This window comes from Vicia villosa, linkage group LG4 (assembly GCF_029867415.1).
Source record: "Vicia villosa cultivar HV-30 ecotype Madison, WI linkage group LG4, Vvil1.0, whole genome shotgun sequence".
Taxonomy (NCBI): Eukaryota; Viridiplantae; Streptophyta; class Magnoliopsida; order Fabales; family Fabaceae; genus Vicia; species Vicia villosa.
Window position 1 is genome coordinate 110429313 of NC_081183.1, and position 14957 is coordinate 110444269.

General features: G+C 37.6%; 2 protein-coding genes and 1 long non-coding RNA gene across 3 annotated transcripts; all 3 read right to left on the reverse strand.

The window, feature by feature from the left end:
- Window positions 1-919: 919 nt before the first annotated feature.
- Window positions 920-4559, reverse strand: LOC131597660 (uncharacterized). Its single transcript, XM_058870344.1, has 5 exons — window positions 4166-4559; window positions 2863-4083; window positions 2557-2775; window positions 1591-2448; window positions 920-1497 (listed from the first exon to the last, which is right to left on the reverse strand). The coding sequence occupies exons 1-5, from the start codon at window positions 4557-4559 to the stop codon at window positions 920-922; spliced, it is 3270 nt and encodes a 1089-aa protein (XP_058726327.1).
- A 3085-nt stretch (window positions 4560-7644) lies between these two features.
- On the reverse strand, window positions 7645-8020 carry LOC131599477 (uncharacterized). Its single transcript, XR_009282793.1, has 3 exons — window positions 7946-8020; window positions 7804-7860; window positions 7645-7718 (listed from the first exon to the last, which is right to left on the reverse strand). It is a non-coding gene; the product is annotated as an uncharacterized LOC131599477 (long non-coding RNA).
- Window positions 8021-9236: 1216 nt separating this feature from the next.
- On the reverse strand, window positions 9237-9929 carry LOC131597661 (uncharacterized). The gene is made up of 3 exons (XM_058870345.1): window positions 9789-9929; window positions 9431-9698; window positions 9237-9346 (listed from the first exon to the last, which is right to left on the reverse strand). The coding sequence occupies exons 1-3, from the start codon at window positions 9927-9929 to the stop codon at window positions 9237-9239; spliced, it is 519 nt and encodes a 172-aa protein (XP_058726328.1).
- Window positions 9930-14957: the final 5028 nt, after the last annotated feature.

The following is a 14957-nucleotide window of genomic DNA, read 5'->3' on the forward strand; positions in this document are numbered from 1 at the left end:
AAATCAAACATGCATGGACAAAATGCACTGGTAAATATCTTGAAAAATTTAATGTATTTATGTATATATTTGTACAACTCATTTACATATCATGCATGTTATAAATTCTGTAGAATATTCCTATGGAAATATCAAAGACGTGCTTTGGAAAGACGCAGAATGCAATAAGGATGGTAGATCTTGTTGATGGAAAAGGATATCACTGCGTAATTCTTAGGGCCGGAAGGAATGAGTATGAAATACATATTGGGCTTGGATGGTACTCTTTTGCAAGAGAGAAAAAACTTAAATCAGGAGACGTGCTTGAATTCTCAATGATTCCATTTTCAGATCTGATATTTGTTGAGTTAGTGAACAGGAATTGATGTTGCTGGTATGTTTTAATACGAAGGTACTGTGTTGGGTTGGTTGTTTTTTATCTTTAGATTTTGTGTTGGGTTGGATGTTTTTTATTTTTAGAGTTTGTGTTGTGAATGGTTTTTGTTTAAGAATATGGATTTTATGTTGACTGTGATTTAGTTTTACCTCTGTTAATTTCTATGAATGATGATGCAAATGTTATATTGTTTGGTAACAAAGTGATTTAGTCTTAAGAATATGCAAATGTTATATTGTTTGGTATATATGTTTTATTAAAAAGTGGATCTTTTTATGATGTAATTCTTTTAGAGCATGTTTCTGTTTCTCTAAGGCTTTAGATTAATGATATATAATTGAAGAATGTGTGAATTGCAAAAAAATAGATATACATGAGTTGCATATACTATATATTGCAATTACAAAAAAAAATATTGTGCATCTACAAAAAAATCATAGTATCCTTCAAGATCTTCATTAGAAACCCCCGAACTTGAAATGTTTACGTGCATGGCGTTTAAAACTTCAAAATACTAATTGAATAGAACATTTAAATGTCCAACTATAAATTTTCAAAGACTTCTTTGAAAACGAAATTCGCCGTCACCGACAATGGTTGTTTGTCTTTGTCGTGAATTAAAATCTTTAGACCCTTTTTGCTCTTTACTCTTGATACTGCCACATAAAATTGACCGTGACTGAACACGCTTCTTGACAAATATATACCGACAAAATCTAAAGAGTGACCTTGAGATTTGTTAATTGTCATAGCGTAGCATACCATTATAGGAAACTGTCTTCTGGTCATTCGGAAGGGCCATGGGGATTGAGTCGGAGTTATGTCCATTCGTGCAATGTATACGACACCACCAATGTTCTTTTCAGAAATAATTTTTGCTTCTATAACATGATCGGCCAATTTGGTAACAATGAGACGTGTTCCATTGCAAAGACCTTCTGCTTGATCAATATTCCTGAGAAGCATTATTGGAGTACCGATCTTCAATTTGATTTTATGATTGGGGACACCGGAATCTTGCAAGGCATTCAAAAATTCTGGAGTTAAAACATCAAAAGATTCATTGCCGTCACCGTCTGTGGTATCAACTGAATCCGAGCTTAAATACTCTTTCTCTTGACCTGCAGGTTGACAATGTTATTTGTTGTCGTACATAATATTGGGCATGAAAAAATAAAATACGCAACAAAATCTTATAAAGAAATGTTGATTACCGATAACAAATTCTAAAATATACTGATTGATTTGATCAACAGTCTCTATGGTTCCAGCTAATATTGCCCTTGACTGTAGAAAATCCACATTATTGTAATTAACATCAAAATTTGGATAGGTGTTTTCAAATATTGCCTCAAGGGGATCATCAAAATCAGAGATCAACAGATCTTTAGGAACGTCGATCTCTGCATAACCATCATTTGGTTCTGATATCTTCCCATCTCCAACAGTTAAAATCCAATTTGAGAAATGTCTTAACTCTGCAGAACTGGTGGATGTTGCCGACTGCTGTAGTCGCATGTTCTTTGTAAGTTTCAAAACCTTGCAGTGATCCCATATGTATGATGAATTTATTGTAGCATGAACTATATCTGAGCGGCTGCCTCTTGGAATAACTGGATGAATTTGCCTGAAATCACCGCCGAAGACTATTACCTTACCTCCAAATATTTTATTTGATGCTTTGGACCCACCCATGATATCCTTCAGAGTTTTATCCAATGCCTCAAAACAAAATTTGTGACACATTGGAGCCTCGTCCCAGATTATCAACTTTGATAGTTTTAGTAGATCACCTCTATCGCTCCATTTGTTTATGTCGCATGTGGAAGATTCAAGCGTGGGAATTGGAATTTTGAATTTAGAATGCGCCGTCCGGCCACCTGGTAGTAATAGTGAGGCAATTCCAGAAGAAGCAACTGTCAGACATATTTGTTTCTTTGATCTTATATAAGAAGCTAGTGTTCTCCACATATAGGTTTTGCCTGTACCGCCGTAACCATAAAGAAAGAACACGCCTCCATTCTGGTTATTCACGGCCATCATGATTTGCTTGAATACATCCCTTTGTTCATCTGTTGGTAATTAGAATATTATTCTTAAACAATCGTAAGATACTATGCTATGCTACTATTAATTTGGTTTTACATTTATAACAAAATTCAAATGGACAGTGAAGAAACCTGTGAGATTCTGATACAGCATGTTAAATTCTTGAAGTTGTTCATCGGGATTGTAGTTCCGCTCTTCGTAAATAAGCTTGTTGCCAAATTCTTCGGGAACATATCCTTGTGGTTTTGGCATCCCAGGAAAGTCGCTTAGGCTCTTACGGTTGCGTTGTAGTAGCTTTTCTATCTCAATCAATGTCAGATTGTATATTTCTTGTTCTGATAACCTCAAACCTATTTTAACAGAAGTGTGCAATAGAATTATTTAAAAAATGAAGTTAAGGAAGTTGATATCTACTTTTTGCTTCAATGACATGTTACCTCTGTTGTTGGCAATAGTCTGCTGAAAGTAAAGAATTCCATCGGATAGAAGATGCCTTGTTTTGCTCCATACATGCCTTGGTCTGTTAATGCTACTTGACAACAACATGTGGACAAAAAGCAATCTTAAATAATGGCCAGAACCCCACTGAAATGCCTCTGAAATAGCAGCTATAAATTCACGATCATCCCCAATAAAACCCATTGCAAAACATGCATCACGGAAAGTATCGTACTTGACGTTGTTAACTATTTTCAGTTCTGAATAATTTCGAGGGCCCTTCACATGTGTAAGCATCATTCTGAGAAAGTACAATTCTCCTGTAGTTGGAGGAACCCAAATTAACCTGCCAATTGTGTAACCCTTCTGCCTGGGTTTCCACTCTCTCTTCTTTTTGACATATACAAACTTTGAAACAAAATTGCTATAAGTTAACTGTTGAGCTTCGGTGTATTTCTGATTAGCTTCAAACCATGCCGTAAACATCGATTCAGTTACACTTGGTTTCTCAAGAACATTGGAAACATTGCTGATGTCAGTATAGTAGACTGAATGTTGACATTCGCAATGGAAGTGTAATCTTTCCACAGCTAGTTTCCTTCCATGAATGGGGAAACCATAAATCCTCCAAGATGCTTCACTTGGAGAAACATACCTACAATCAATATACTGCTTGATTTCATCAACATCTTGACGCTCGATAGGACATCCATTTTCATTCATGACAATTGCAGCAGTTATTCGATCATAGCCTTTGTTGATGTATTTAAACAAATATTTTATGGATGTGCTTTGATTGCACCATTCCATATTAATATGAGTTCTAAACTTCAACAACAATTTTGCATTGTAAGGAACAACAAATCTATTGTCAACCTCTATACCATTCCTAATGACAGTGTGACCGTTGTCCCTTCTTCTGTAAACCGGATAACCATATTGATCGACGACTGTATCAGCCCGAAAGTCTTTAGGAAAGTATTTGGAACATTTACCATCCTTCATGCATTGCGAAGACCGGTTTGCGTTTCCGCATGGTCCGTGAATCATGTGACTTTTTACCAAGTTATATAAGTCTCCGTCGGTGTCCTTGTTCGGAATTTCGGCAGATATGATACGGTCAATATCAGCAGGTGTTGGATATTTGCTGGATGGATGTAGAAATATCAAAATATGAGCGTGGGGAAGGCCTCTTTTCTGAAACTCAATTGTGTACATATCTACAACAGAAAAAAAGTATGAATAATGATGTTTAAGAATCAAAATAATATATGCCAAGTTTTGAAATGAATCAATACTTACACGCAAGAACTTTTCCCATACAACTTTTTTTAGTCAAATCTGACAGTAACTCATCGAATTTCATCTTAAATATTCTCGTTATGAGGTCCGGCCGATCTGCTGGTGTCAAATTATTAGAAGCAAGTACACGTTTCAATTCCGGCCAGTTTGGATTACACGTAAACATTATGAGTAGATCGGGAAATCTAACATAACTACATATTGCCATTCCATCAAAGTAAAGTTGATCCATGTATCTGCGACTACCAGCATAGGAAGATGGAAGGACAACTCTTTTCCCTGTGTTTGCACCATCGGTATGTCCATTGGTTCTGACATCTATTAGATAGTTATACTTTCCAACTCGAAGTTTAGATTGATTTTTTCTTAACCATCGAAGTCTCTCAGATTCCATCATTGTATAACCATCAACCAAAAACTATTGAAATAACCTTCTTGATCTGATAACTGTTTGGGCCTCATTCTTTCTGGCTTGAATACGAAATGCGAACCACTCTCTAATTGTGAGTCTATTTCTTTTATTTGCTTGCTCCCACGGAACATCCTCGTTGTCGGCTACTCCAATCATTGATTCTGAGTTACGTCTATTGTTGGAATCTTGATTGCGATGTCTAATGTTAGGCCTGTAACCATCTTCGCCATAAGGGAAAAGCAATGGATATTGAAATCCCAAATATGATGAATGATATTCATCTATTCTTTGAAGTTGTCCAGTCTGTTTGTGCATTATTATGTCCCTCTTCTCAGCAGTATCAACATCACCAACAATTAGAGCAGCAACTTCGGAAACAGTTGGTTGATTATAAATTCTTCCATCGGTGCGTCGCTTGGAAATAAGACGGAGCTTTAGGTCAAAAACATTGCCTTCGGAAAGTATATCCCTTGCCATCTTAAAACTCTGAGCATGAACATTGTGTTGATATAACATAGAAGAGAGTTTTTTCACTATGTCAAGATTTATTCCGTCTTTTGTCCTGCAAAGAATGAAAACAAAAAAATGGTATATGGTCCATATCGCATAAAACAGAGCATATTATTATACATGAAGTAATTAATAAACATACTTGAATCTGTTTACTCTATGTTGTATTTCATGTTCAGTATCATATATATAGAGTTGTGCAAATCGGGGATTTTGTCATGGCAATGGTAACATGCTACCTATACGATGACATGATTGTCCTTGAATTCGATAATTTGGAGGACCTCTACCATTGTTAAAACGGTTGTCCATTTTAGCACCCGGATACGTAAATGCAAACATCATGTTGAAAAGACATATTTGTTGTTGAAATAGTTTTGATTCAGGGTTTGTTTGGTCAAACAGCAGTTTCTGTAACACCGGTGGAGGTTCTCTCAATAGAGGAATTTGAACTTTACCATCCCCACAACACATTGTGAACTTAGGTTTTAATGTTTGCCGACACTTGGTCTTCCTTTCTATATACCACATGTTTGCACCACATTTTGGACATTCAAACACTGGATCACCTATGTCGTAAAAATCTCCTAAATGAATGCATAGCTAAGTTAACAGATGAGAGGATGTTTAACAATATAAATTTACTGACAATGATTACATTATTGTTACAAAACCTGATGGTAGTGCATTGACCATTACAGCTTGATTGTCCATATCTTATTCATCTTCGTCCATAACCATGCTGTCGTCTGAACTCCAACCTATGGAAATTGATACATGCAAAGTTAATTAGAAATTTGTTTAGTGTTTAAATTCATTGAGAATGTACATTACCATAAATAAACCATACTCTCTGACGAATCATCATGCATATTATCCTCTTCGTTGTCATCTTCAAAAAGTTCATTGATTTCAGTAGTATGTAATTGAGAGTTTTTTGAAGATGTAGAACCACATTCACCAACAACGTTATCAAATCTATTCTTTAAATTCGTCCTTCTCATATTGATGTTTCTGCAAGTAACGACTCTTGGACGTTTTTTATTCAACGAATTTGCAAGACTACTGATCACTGAGGAAGCATGAGTTTTCTGCAAAGTTGTTATAACCGAATTTCTGGAACTTGGAATGTTCTGAGAGATGGTAGAAAATGGAATTCTTGCATGAGCATTATCATGTCTACTAATTGGGGTAGTCTTTCCTACATTCTCCTTCTGCAGTCCATTCAATTTCTTTGCTCTCTTGGATTGAAGTTAACGTTTACGATGAAGTCTTGCTTCTGCTGATCTTTTTTTGCTTAACACACTGCTAAACCATTTATCTTCAAGAGCCTTTTGATTTAGACCATCCATATTTCTGCTTATTTGATTTGTTTAGACAGATTTTCGGACAAAGACTTGGTAGGAATATAAAGCCATAATATATGTATGTTTAAGTTATGTGGATATGTAATAATTATAGTAGGAGTTGATATTAGCAATGATGCCTTTGTTTGGTCCTTTACTTTCATCTGCACGCTTAGCATAGTCATGAATTAATCTCTTTCATACACAATTTTGTTTTGATATTGTAATGATTATCATTCTTGGCAATACATGTTAAGTGTCATTAAACATCCAAAGCATGATAGAAAAGCAATGATGATTGTTTAAAGTGTGAAACAAACTTAACTTGTCTAGTTTCCAAAGCATGTAATAAATGAAATGAGTGAGTAAGTGGCTTGAGTAAAAAAAGGGAGATTATTGAAAATATTTCATGAATAAATAAAAACTATTATAAGTTTAGCAACAAAAATAATGGAATAGCAAAAGTTATATTGGTTGATGAGAATATCTGTTTTTGAAAATATTAATAGGAGCATGATTTAGTAATTCATACAATATTTAAAAAGAACCCTAAATATGCAAGAAAAAAAATGGTTCAAATTAAACTTGTATAATTTTGTTATTATGATTTTGTAAATAAAATATATAGGTTGATTGTCAGATGGTTAAATTGTTATATAACAAATTTAAATAACAATATCTCACCTGCAGCATATATTAGAATCATATTATGTAAACTAATATGATTAAGTAAAAGTACAATTGGATTGGGCATAAATGTAAAAATATCTCACATCCATCTTGTCCAATAGTGATAAACAAAAGTAGATATAATTTTGAAACAATACAACCCAAAAAAACTGTCATAACACTAAATTCAGAATAAGACATTGATTAAAATTGAACAAAATAATTCCATGGCAATCTCGAAATTGAAATTAAATAAAATGCTTGAATACAAAAACTACATGTTGTCCAAGAGTGAAAGGTTTGTTGGTAGAAAATGCAGTACCACAAAGTAAATAAAACAATACATCCCATAAATTTAACAACCAAAAAACATAAACCATAGGATTATAAGTTCCAGCAAATTAGATATAGGATGCATAAAATAAAAAAGTTGATGAAGTCTTCAAGCATTTGGTTCAATCTTCACTTTTTTGGGTGGTTTGGTTCCTGAATATTGTGTAAGTCCTAAAAGTTGACAATCCGATTCTTCAGCATCAACATCATGAGAAACACTCTTTGATGGGGTATTGGCCAAACTCTTGTCAGGATCATTTTCTCCAAATGCAGATAAGGACTCCTTCGAATGTAGTAAACAGATTTAGTAAAATATGGAATAAAATACATGTTTTGCATGAAAACATTGCAATTATCAAATAACATACCATGGAAGTATCAACATGATCAGCAACAGCATTTTGAATGGGAGGAAGACTATGAGCCTGTATTATACAATAGGATATTATTAATACAGTTGGATTCCAGTTAATTTAAGATATTCAAGCGGATTACTATAAACTGAAAAACCTCATCAGCAATATAATCCTTTTCAATTTGACTGACAAATTCTTCATCATAAGAAAACTTCCAAACAGATGCTTGCCAAAAGGTTGGTTGTACTTTAGCTCTCAAAGCCATTTTCTTTTCCAACAACATGTCAAGCTCGTCAGGATAAACCATGGGATCATCTTCACCATTCTAAAGTTGAAAAAGAATGTTAGAAACCATATATTATACTATTTTACAAAGAAACTAAATTATTAACATACCTCTAACATTGATTTATGCATGCTATCAGCAGATTGTCCTATAATCTACTCACAGTCGGCATCCCAAAATACAAATCGGAACTTTGATTCACCGTCATAAACATATATATCAACTTTGTACCTATTACATAAATACATATAGGTATAATTGAGTGATCTTAGACAAAAAGGGTTAAAAGGTCATAAATATAAATAATTACAACAAACAACCTTGGTATGGGTTTGTGAACATTTTCGCCACACACACACTGGTATGGATTGTTCAAATCAGTAGCCTTCACAGAGCATTTTGTGCAACCATAGTAAAACCAACCATGCTTGGATACATAAAATTTCGTGGTAGTTCCAACAGTAACACATAACATGTCCTAAAAATAAAAATAAAAACATTACAAATACATATAGATAATTGTTAACAACTTGAATATACATTTACGAATTTCTGAGTTATACTTGTTTGATTTTGCAGAATTGACTCAAAGGAATGCACTTTGCCTTATGAACAAATTTTTCAAGTGTTGTAAACTGAGATCCACCAGACCAAAGAGACATAGATTTGGCAGATTGCGAAGGCTTTTGGGATTGCTCATTTGCAGGCAACCTGGGAATATTATAATAAATCCATGTTATAAATTGGAATCAACATGCAAAACTAATTGAAATAAAAGACTGCCTAATGTTAATACTTTGACAAAAACTGAGAAATCTCCTGGATGTCTTCGTTGATTAGCAACTTTGAACCACTCCATGCATTGGATACTGATTGAAGAAAAAAAAAAGTTTACAACATTGTTGAAAAAATGTGATAAGGCAAACAGCAGAAAAATAAATAAAAACAAACCCTGAGAATCCTTGATCATTGCATGGGTTAGTATGATGACAATAGCACCCGTGTTAGTTGGGTCATTATAATAATCCAAAAACTTAGTACCATAGATCTCCCATAATGTGCAGTTAATAATGTCACCGCTGAGATGTTAAACCAAAAATTGGGTTAAGAAAAATTTACATTGAATCATAATAATCGATAAATAAATACTGAAAGAGGATTAAGGGGAACAAATATACCTCAAATCTTTCAGACTGAGGGCCACAAATGTCTTCTTTCCTGGAGTGTTTGATTGCATATTGTTTATCTCATGTACAACACCTATAATATCTGCAAAAGAGATCAAATATGGCAAATGTTATAAGTAAATGGATCCTTATAAGAAGTAAAGCGTGCTTAATGTTTTTTTCCTACCTTCAAGTCTGTTAAGATGACATTTGCCTGCATTAATTTCGGAAAACTCTTTGAAATAATACTTCAGAGGAGGAATATTTTGTACATCCATATGTTTCATGGTCGTACCACCAAGGAACACGAATTTCTTCGAATGGTCACACAGCTTCCACTGAAAATCGTTATCAAATACAGTACCGTTGTTGATTATGCAAGTCATATTCTCTTGAATTCTTGATTTCCACTTATCTGTATGATCAGCCCGAATCAAAACTTGAATTCGATCACCCTAACAACAAATGTAAAATATGGTTAATCCCAGAAAACGCTTGCTAATAATGAAAAAATGCAAGATTAAACGAAAATGAAATACTTATACCGCAGCATCCATGATAACCATCTCCAGATGTTCAGCACCCTTACTGTTAACAACGCTCCATAGATCAATAATTCGAACAACCAATCTCCATGTTTCCTTCTTGTCGCTGATGTCTTTTATGCAGTCAAATTTACGACTCATATTCTGCAGAAATGGAAAAATAGATAGCTTAAAACAAAAGTCGTTTAGAAAAACAACTAACAGTGTGGCATGGAGGATGTATCGCAAACTCTACGTGAAAAAGATAAACCTAATATTGATGGGCGGAAACAGGAGAGGAAGATAAGCCAAATGTAGGGTTTGGAGCTTGAAATCAAAAGCCATAATATATATAGAAGGATGATAGAAGAAGTGAAGTTTTCTTGAGCAACCAAAGAGAAAAAGCGTGCAAATGGTTTTGCTGTATTCCATGCAGATTTGCACAACTATCTACAAAAGCATGACAATAATATTAATTATGGAAAAGAAATTGGACAACTGAAAAGTAATACAATGATTATGGGATACATATTTTTAATTAAATTATTAAGGTTTATGCAATTACCGTCGTGTCCCCGATTATCACCCTCAAATTGGTGATTAGAGGGTTAATGAGAGGATTTCATATGTATTGTACTTTATTATATTAAAAGTAGATTTTTATTAAAACAACTATGTTTCCAACAATAAATTGAGAGAGTTTTGGCTTCATATTTTCTTACATTCCAACTGCTTTGCACAATGCCTACATCAATTTATTGATGCCAAGTTTTTCATGAACAACTATCAGTTATTATATGTCCTTTGCGTGTCTTCTAATACATAACAATATTAATATATTGAAGAACAAAATTAATATATTGAAGACGCTTAAGTATGTTAATTGACACCTTTTATAGAGATGACTTTCATTTATGAAAAACATATTATATCCAAGTTTGTAATCTAGAGCTTTTCAGTTTACTAATGCCAATATTTTCATAAACAACTATCAGTTTCTATATGTCCTTTGTGTTGACTTCTAATACATTACAAAATTAACACATTGATGATTTTATGGTATGGTAATTGACACCTTTACTTCCATTTATCAAGAACATACTATATCCATGTTTGTCATCGATACATGTTCTATAACAACTTAATAAAATATGAGGGGTGCTATATTTACACCAGTTTTTATACACCGTATTGATACACCGTATTCAAATAACAAAGATAAAAAGTCTTGCACATAAATCAAGATAGAATAAATTATTAAAATATAAAACTAGTATGCTTTATATATACACTTACGGTGTAAGTGTAAACAATCGGTGTACACATATCTTTTCTCATAAAATATATACAAGTCTTTTGCATCAATATTCAATATAATTTGAAACAATTGTCATGTACTTTTATTTCAATGCTTAGGGCCAAGTTTTTCATCATTACTATCATATTGCTAGCTTATAAAGAAGTTTAAAATATCTTATATTCGTTTGGATATCACTGCTTCAAAAAGCATTGTGTGTAGGTTCTAAGTTAAACTTCTGAAAATTGCTTTCTTCAACACTAATTGCTGAGCCACACTTATCTGTAGCACTAAAAAAGCAATATCTCCAATCTTTTATATGCATTTGGAAGGGACTGATTCATAAAGCAACGTGCGCAGGTTCTAATTTACGGCACAAAAAGTAGATTGCTTCAACACATACAATTGCACAACTAAGATCCGTACGAGTTGAGGCTCAGCAGGTCTCCATCACCAACCTGTAGTCTTGATTGTCGTGTAAGCTTTTATCCATTTCTTGGATAAAATTCCCCATCTTTTCGAATTTTTTAATCCTATTTGTTACATCTTAACTTTACATACCCATGTGATCGTACCTGATCAGAAGAATCGTCAAGGCAGCAGAATCTGGCTTGGAGAGCAAGATGGGGGGATACCTGCAAGGTTCTTCGATGCTTAAGTTAGTAGCTATCAGAGAATGAGGGTTGAGAGTGAAGAATGGAATACCTGACCCTCTAGTGAAAGAGGGTATTTATAGCCCCCAGCGCTGGGCCAAGGTTCCCTAGTTGGGCCAAATCCAATTGGAGGCCCACGTGCTAGGGAACTGCCAAAACGTCCTGTGCTAGGGCTGAGTCAGCAGGAGACTCACGTTCTGGATGAGCATGGCGTAGGGTTCGGAGGTGGTTGACCGAATCCTTCGTTGAAGTGTGATGCATGGTCTTCGCGCGCGGATAACCTACGACGGTTATCAAGTAAATGGGCCCAAATGATTTGAGCCTGCTCGGCTGGTGAGAAGAGCTAGGCCTGCTCGGCCCAGTCCAGAACAGGAGCCCCCAAGTCATTAGTCTTATGAGGGTGATGACTTTAACCAAGAGGCTAGCTGAGCAAGAGTACGAACAACGGTTTACAACAGAGGGCTCCTCGCATGCTTAGGTCGACGGGAGGAGGAGTTGCTGCCGGTTATAAGACCGAATAGTGGTCGGCTGGTGTTCATGGAAACTTGGGAGGCGGCTGTCCCTTGGTTTCCACTTGACACGTTTCGGTTACTTCTTGTCAGTGTGACTGACAGGTGGCAGTTGTGGAGATTGTCATTATTGTTGCGCCGCTTTTAGGCACGAAAGCTGACTACGCCCTTTGGGTTTTCCCAAGTTGTTTCATGACACGTGGCCTTTTTTTGTGGATGGAGCCGCCTTGGGGTGTAGGCAATGATGGCGCCTCCTAGGCTGCCTAGGCCATCATGACACCCTTTGGCCTTCTTTTCCTATATAAGGAGTGAGGAGATCACTCATTTGTCACTTAACATTTTTCAAACTTTCAAGATTCGTTCACTGCTCTCCTCTTCGTCTCGTACATATCTTCTCCGCTCCTTCAAGTAAGTTCCTCGTCTTCTTCTTGCTTTTATTTAAGTTTTATGTTTTAGCTTTGAGCGTGGCAGGTAGGATTGATGAGTGTATCGAGCAAAGTTCATGAGTTAGCCGAGTAGCTCTAGGAGATCATTATTTTTCCCACGCATTTGCCGAGTGAGATTTGAGTGAGCGGGGCAAGAATATTTGAATGAGACGTCTAGCCTTTAGAATTAATCAAGAGTAGTTTGAATGCGACGAGCAAAGGAGGTTGCATGCCTCGGTTAGGGTATGAGTTTGCCGGAGAGCCAGACGCACTTACCGTCCACCGCTGTACGTGGCGACCTTATTCTGTGGGCGCCTCTTTCTAATTTAGCTCGTCGGTTATTCGGTGGCTGGCGGGATTCTTTCCTCGTCCCTTTTCCTCGCCTTTTCACTTGACTTGCGGTGGAAGGGTGGATTTGACCAGTCGAATTCGCTGTTTCCTCTGCTTTTCAGGTAAATGGCCGACGAGAACAAAGACGATATCGTCTTCGACATATCAGACGGGGACGAAGCTGTTGGTTGCTCGCAAGAGGAGGGCATTCCCATCGTCGACACCTCCCCGAGGGAACTTGAGGAATGGATGGCTGTTGCTCCGAGGACGATTGCGTCGCGTTTCTCGACGCGTCCTAAGGAAGCTTTTAACGTCATCGAGGATCTTGACCAGGGCGAGGAGCCTTCTTGGGGCGCCTTTGTGCCTAAGTCTCACCAGAGGATCTGCTCGCAATTCCCTGGTCCTCGCTTCGCTATGTATGAGTTCATCTTCAAGGAGGTTAGCCTTCGGCTCCCCTTCACTTGTTTGCAACGGAGCGTCTTCGGTTGGTTGCGCCTGTGCCCGTCCCAGCTTCATCCCAACGCTTTTGCGTTCCTAAGGGCCTTTGAAGTTGTATGTGGATTCTTGGAGGTCGATGCGACTTTGCCTCTTTTCTTCAGAGTGTTTCATTTGCAGAGGTTGCGTGACCCGAATGGCAAGTGGAGTTGGGTGTCTTTTAAGCAGCCGAAGAAGCTGTTCGCCATTTATCAGGATTCTATCAAGCATTTCAAGAGTCGGTATTTTTTGATCAAGCCATTCACTCTTGAGCCCGAGAACCACTTGTTCGAGGAGCGCGAGTATATTCAGGACGGAGTGAAGAAAGTGGGCCCATCTGCTCGATTCCCGTTGGAGTGGCAGCCTGATCACTTCGAGCGTGGGACCGACTATTATACCTTCCAGGATGAGGATCTCAACGAGCGCGATACAGGGGGGTATCAGCGGCTTGCTTCTTTCGTGGACGGGTTTAGATTGGCCATATGTACATATCCTAACGGGGATCCCTTATTCGAGGAAGATGGAGGCCCCATGCTGGAGCCTCGGTATATCAACACCAAAGCCGTCCTCGAGTGCAGAAGTTACGGGGACGCGATGATTTTGTTAGGTGAGATAGTTATTTCTTGTTCGAGCAATATCCCTTTGGTTCTAACTCTTTATTTTGCAGGAAAAATGGCCGACCTGCATGACAAAGTTGTGAAGATGAGGGCAAAGAACAAGGCGGCCGTCAAGCTGACCGTGAAGCGGACGCGGGTCGAGGAGGTTAAAGCGGCTGCTGCGGGCGCCCCTGACGGTGGCTCCCCCTCGTCGATTGGGACGACTTCGGGTGGTTCTCCGGCCGGGAAAAAACAAAAGAATGAAGGGACCCCGGAACTTCGCCCTCTTATCAACGACAACCCTTCCGAGGATGACAGAGTGCTGCCTTCTTGTACTCTGCACAGGGGGATCTTCTCGAAAAGGAATGTGCTGCTTGAGCGCGAGGAGGTGAGGCATATAGTCAGGCGAGACCGGGTGGCCCGAGATAAGGACTTGTCTGAGGACCTTAGGGGATGATGAGGGTGGCCGCCTTGGCCTTGACCCTTAATGCTCAAAGGGTCTGTCCTCAGAAGGACTATGATGCTCTGCAGACCAAATACGACGAGCTGGAGCACGAGTTTGAAAATTACAAAGACAAGTATGAGGTCCAAAGCGGCATTGTTGAAGACCTCTATAAAGAGCAGGACAAGGTCAGGACCTTGGAGGCCGAGGGAAAAAGGCTCCGTGAGCGAGTTGCTGAGTTAGAGAGGTCCCATCTCCCTACTGCCGAGGAAGATGAAGACGAGAAGGCCTTGGTGACCCGCTCCCAGCTTCTGGGAAAGGTGAGGGAGCTGGAGGTCGACTGCGTTGCTACCCTAGGGGTTGGATTTAAGGCCGCGGTGGATCAACTGAAAGTCCTCAATCCGCGCTTGGTGACGAAGGGCATTGGTCCGTACAATAAGGTCGTGGGCGGGCAGATTGAGTCA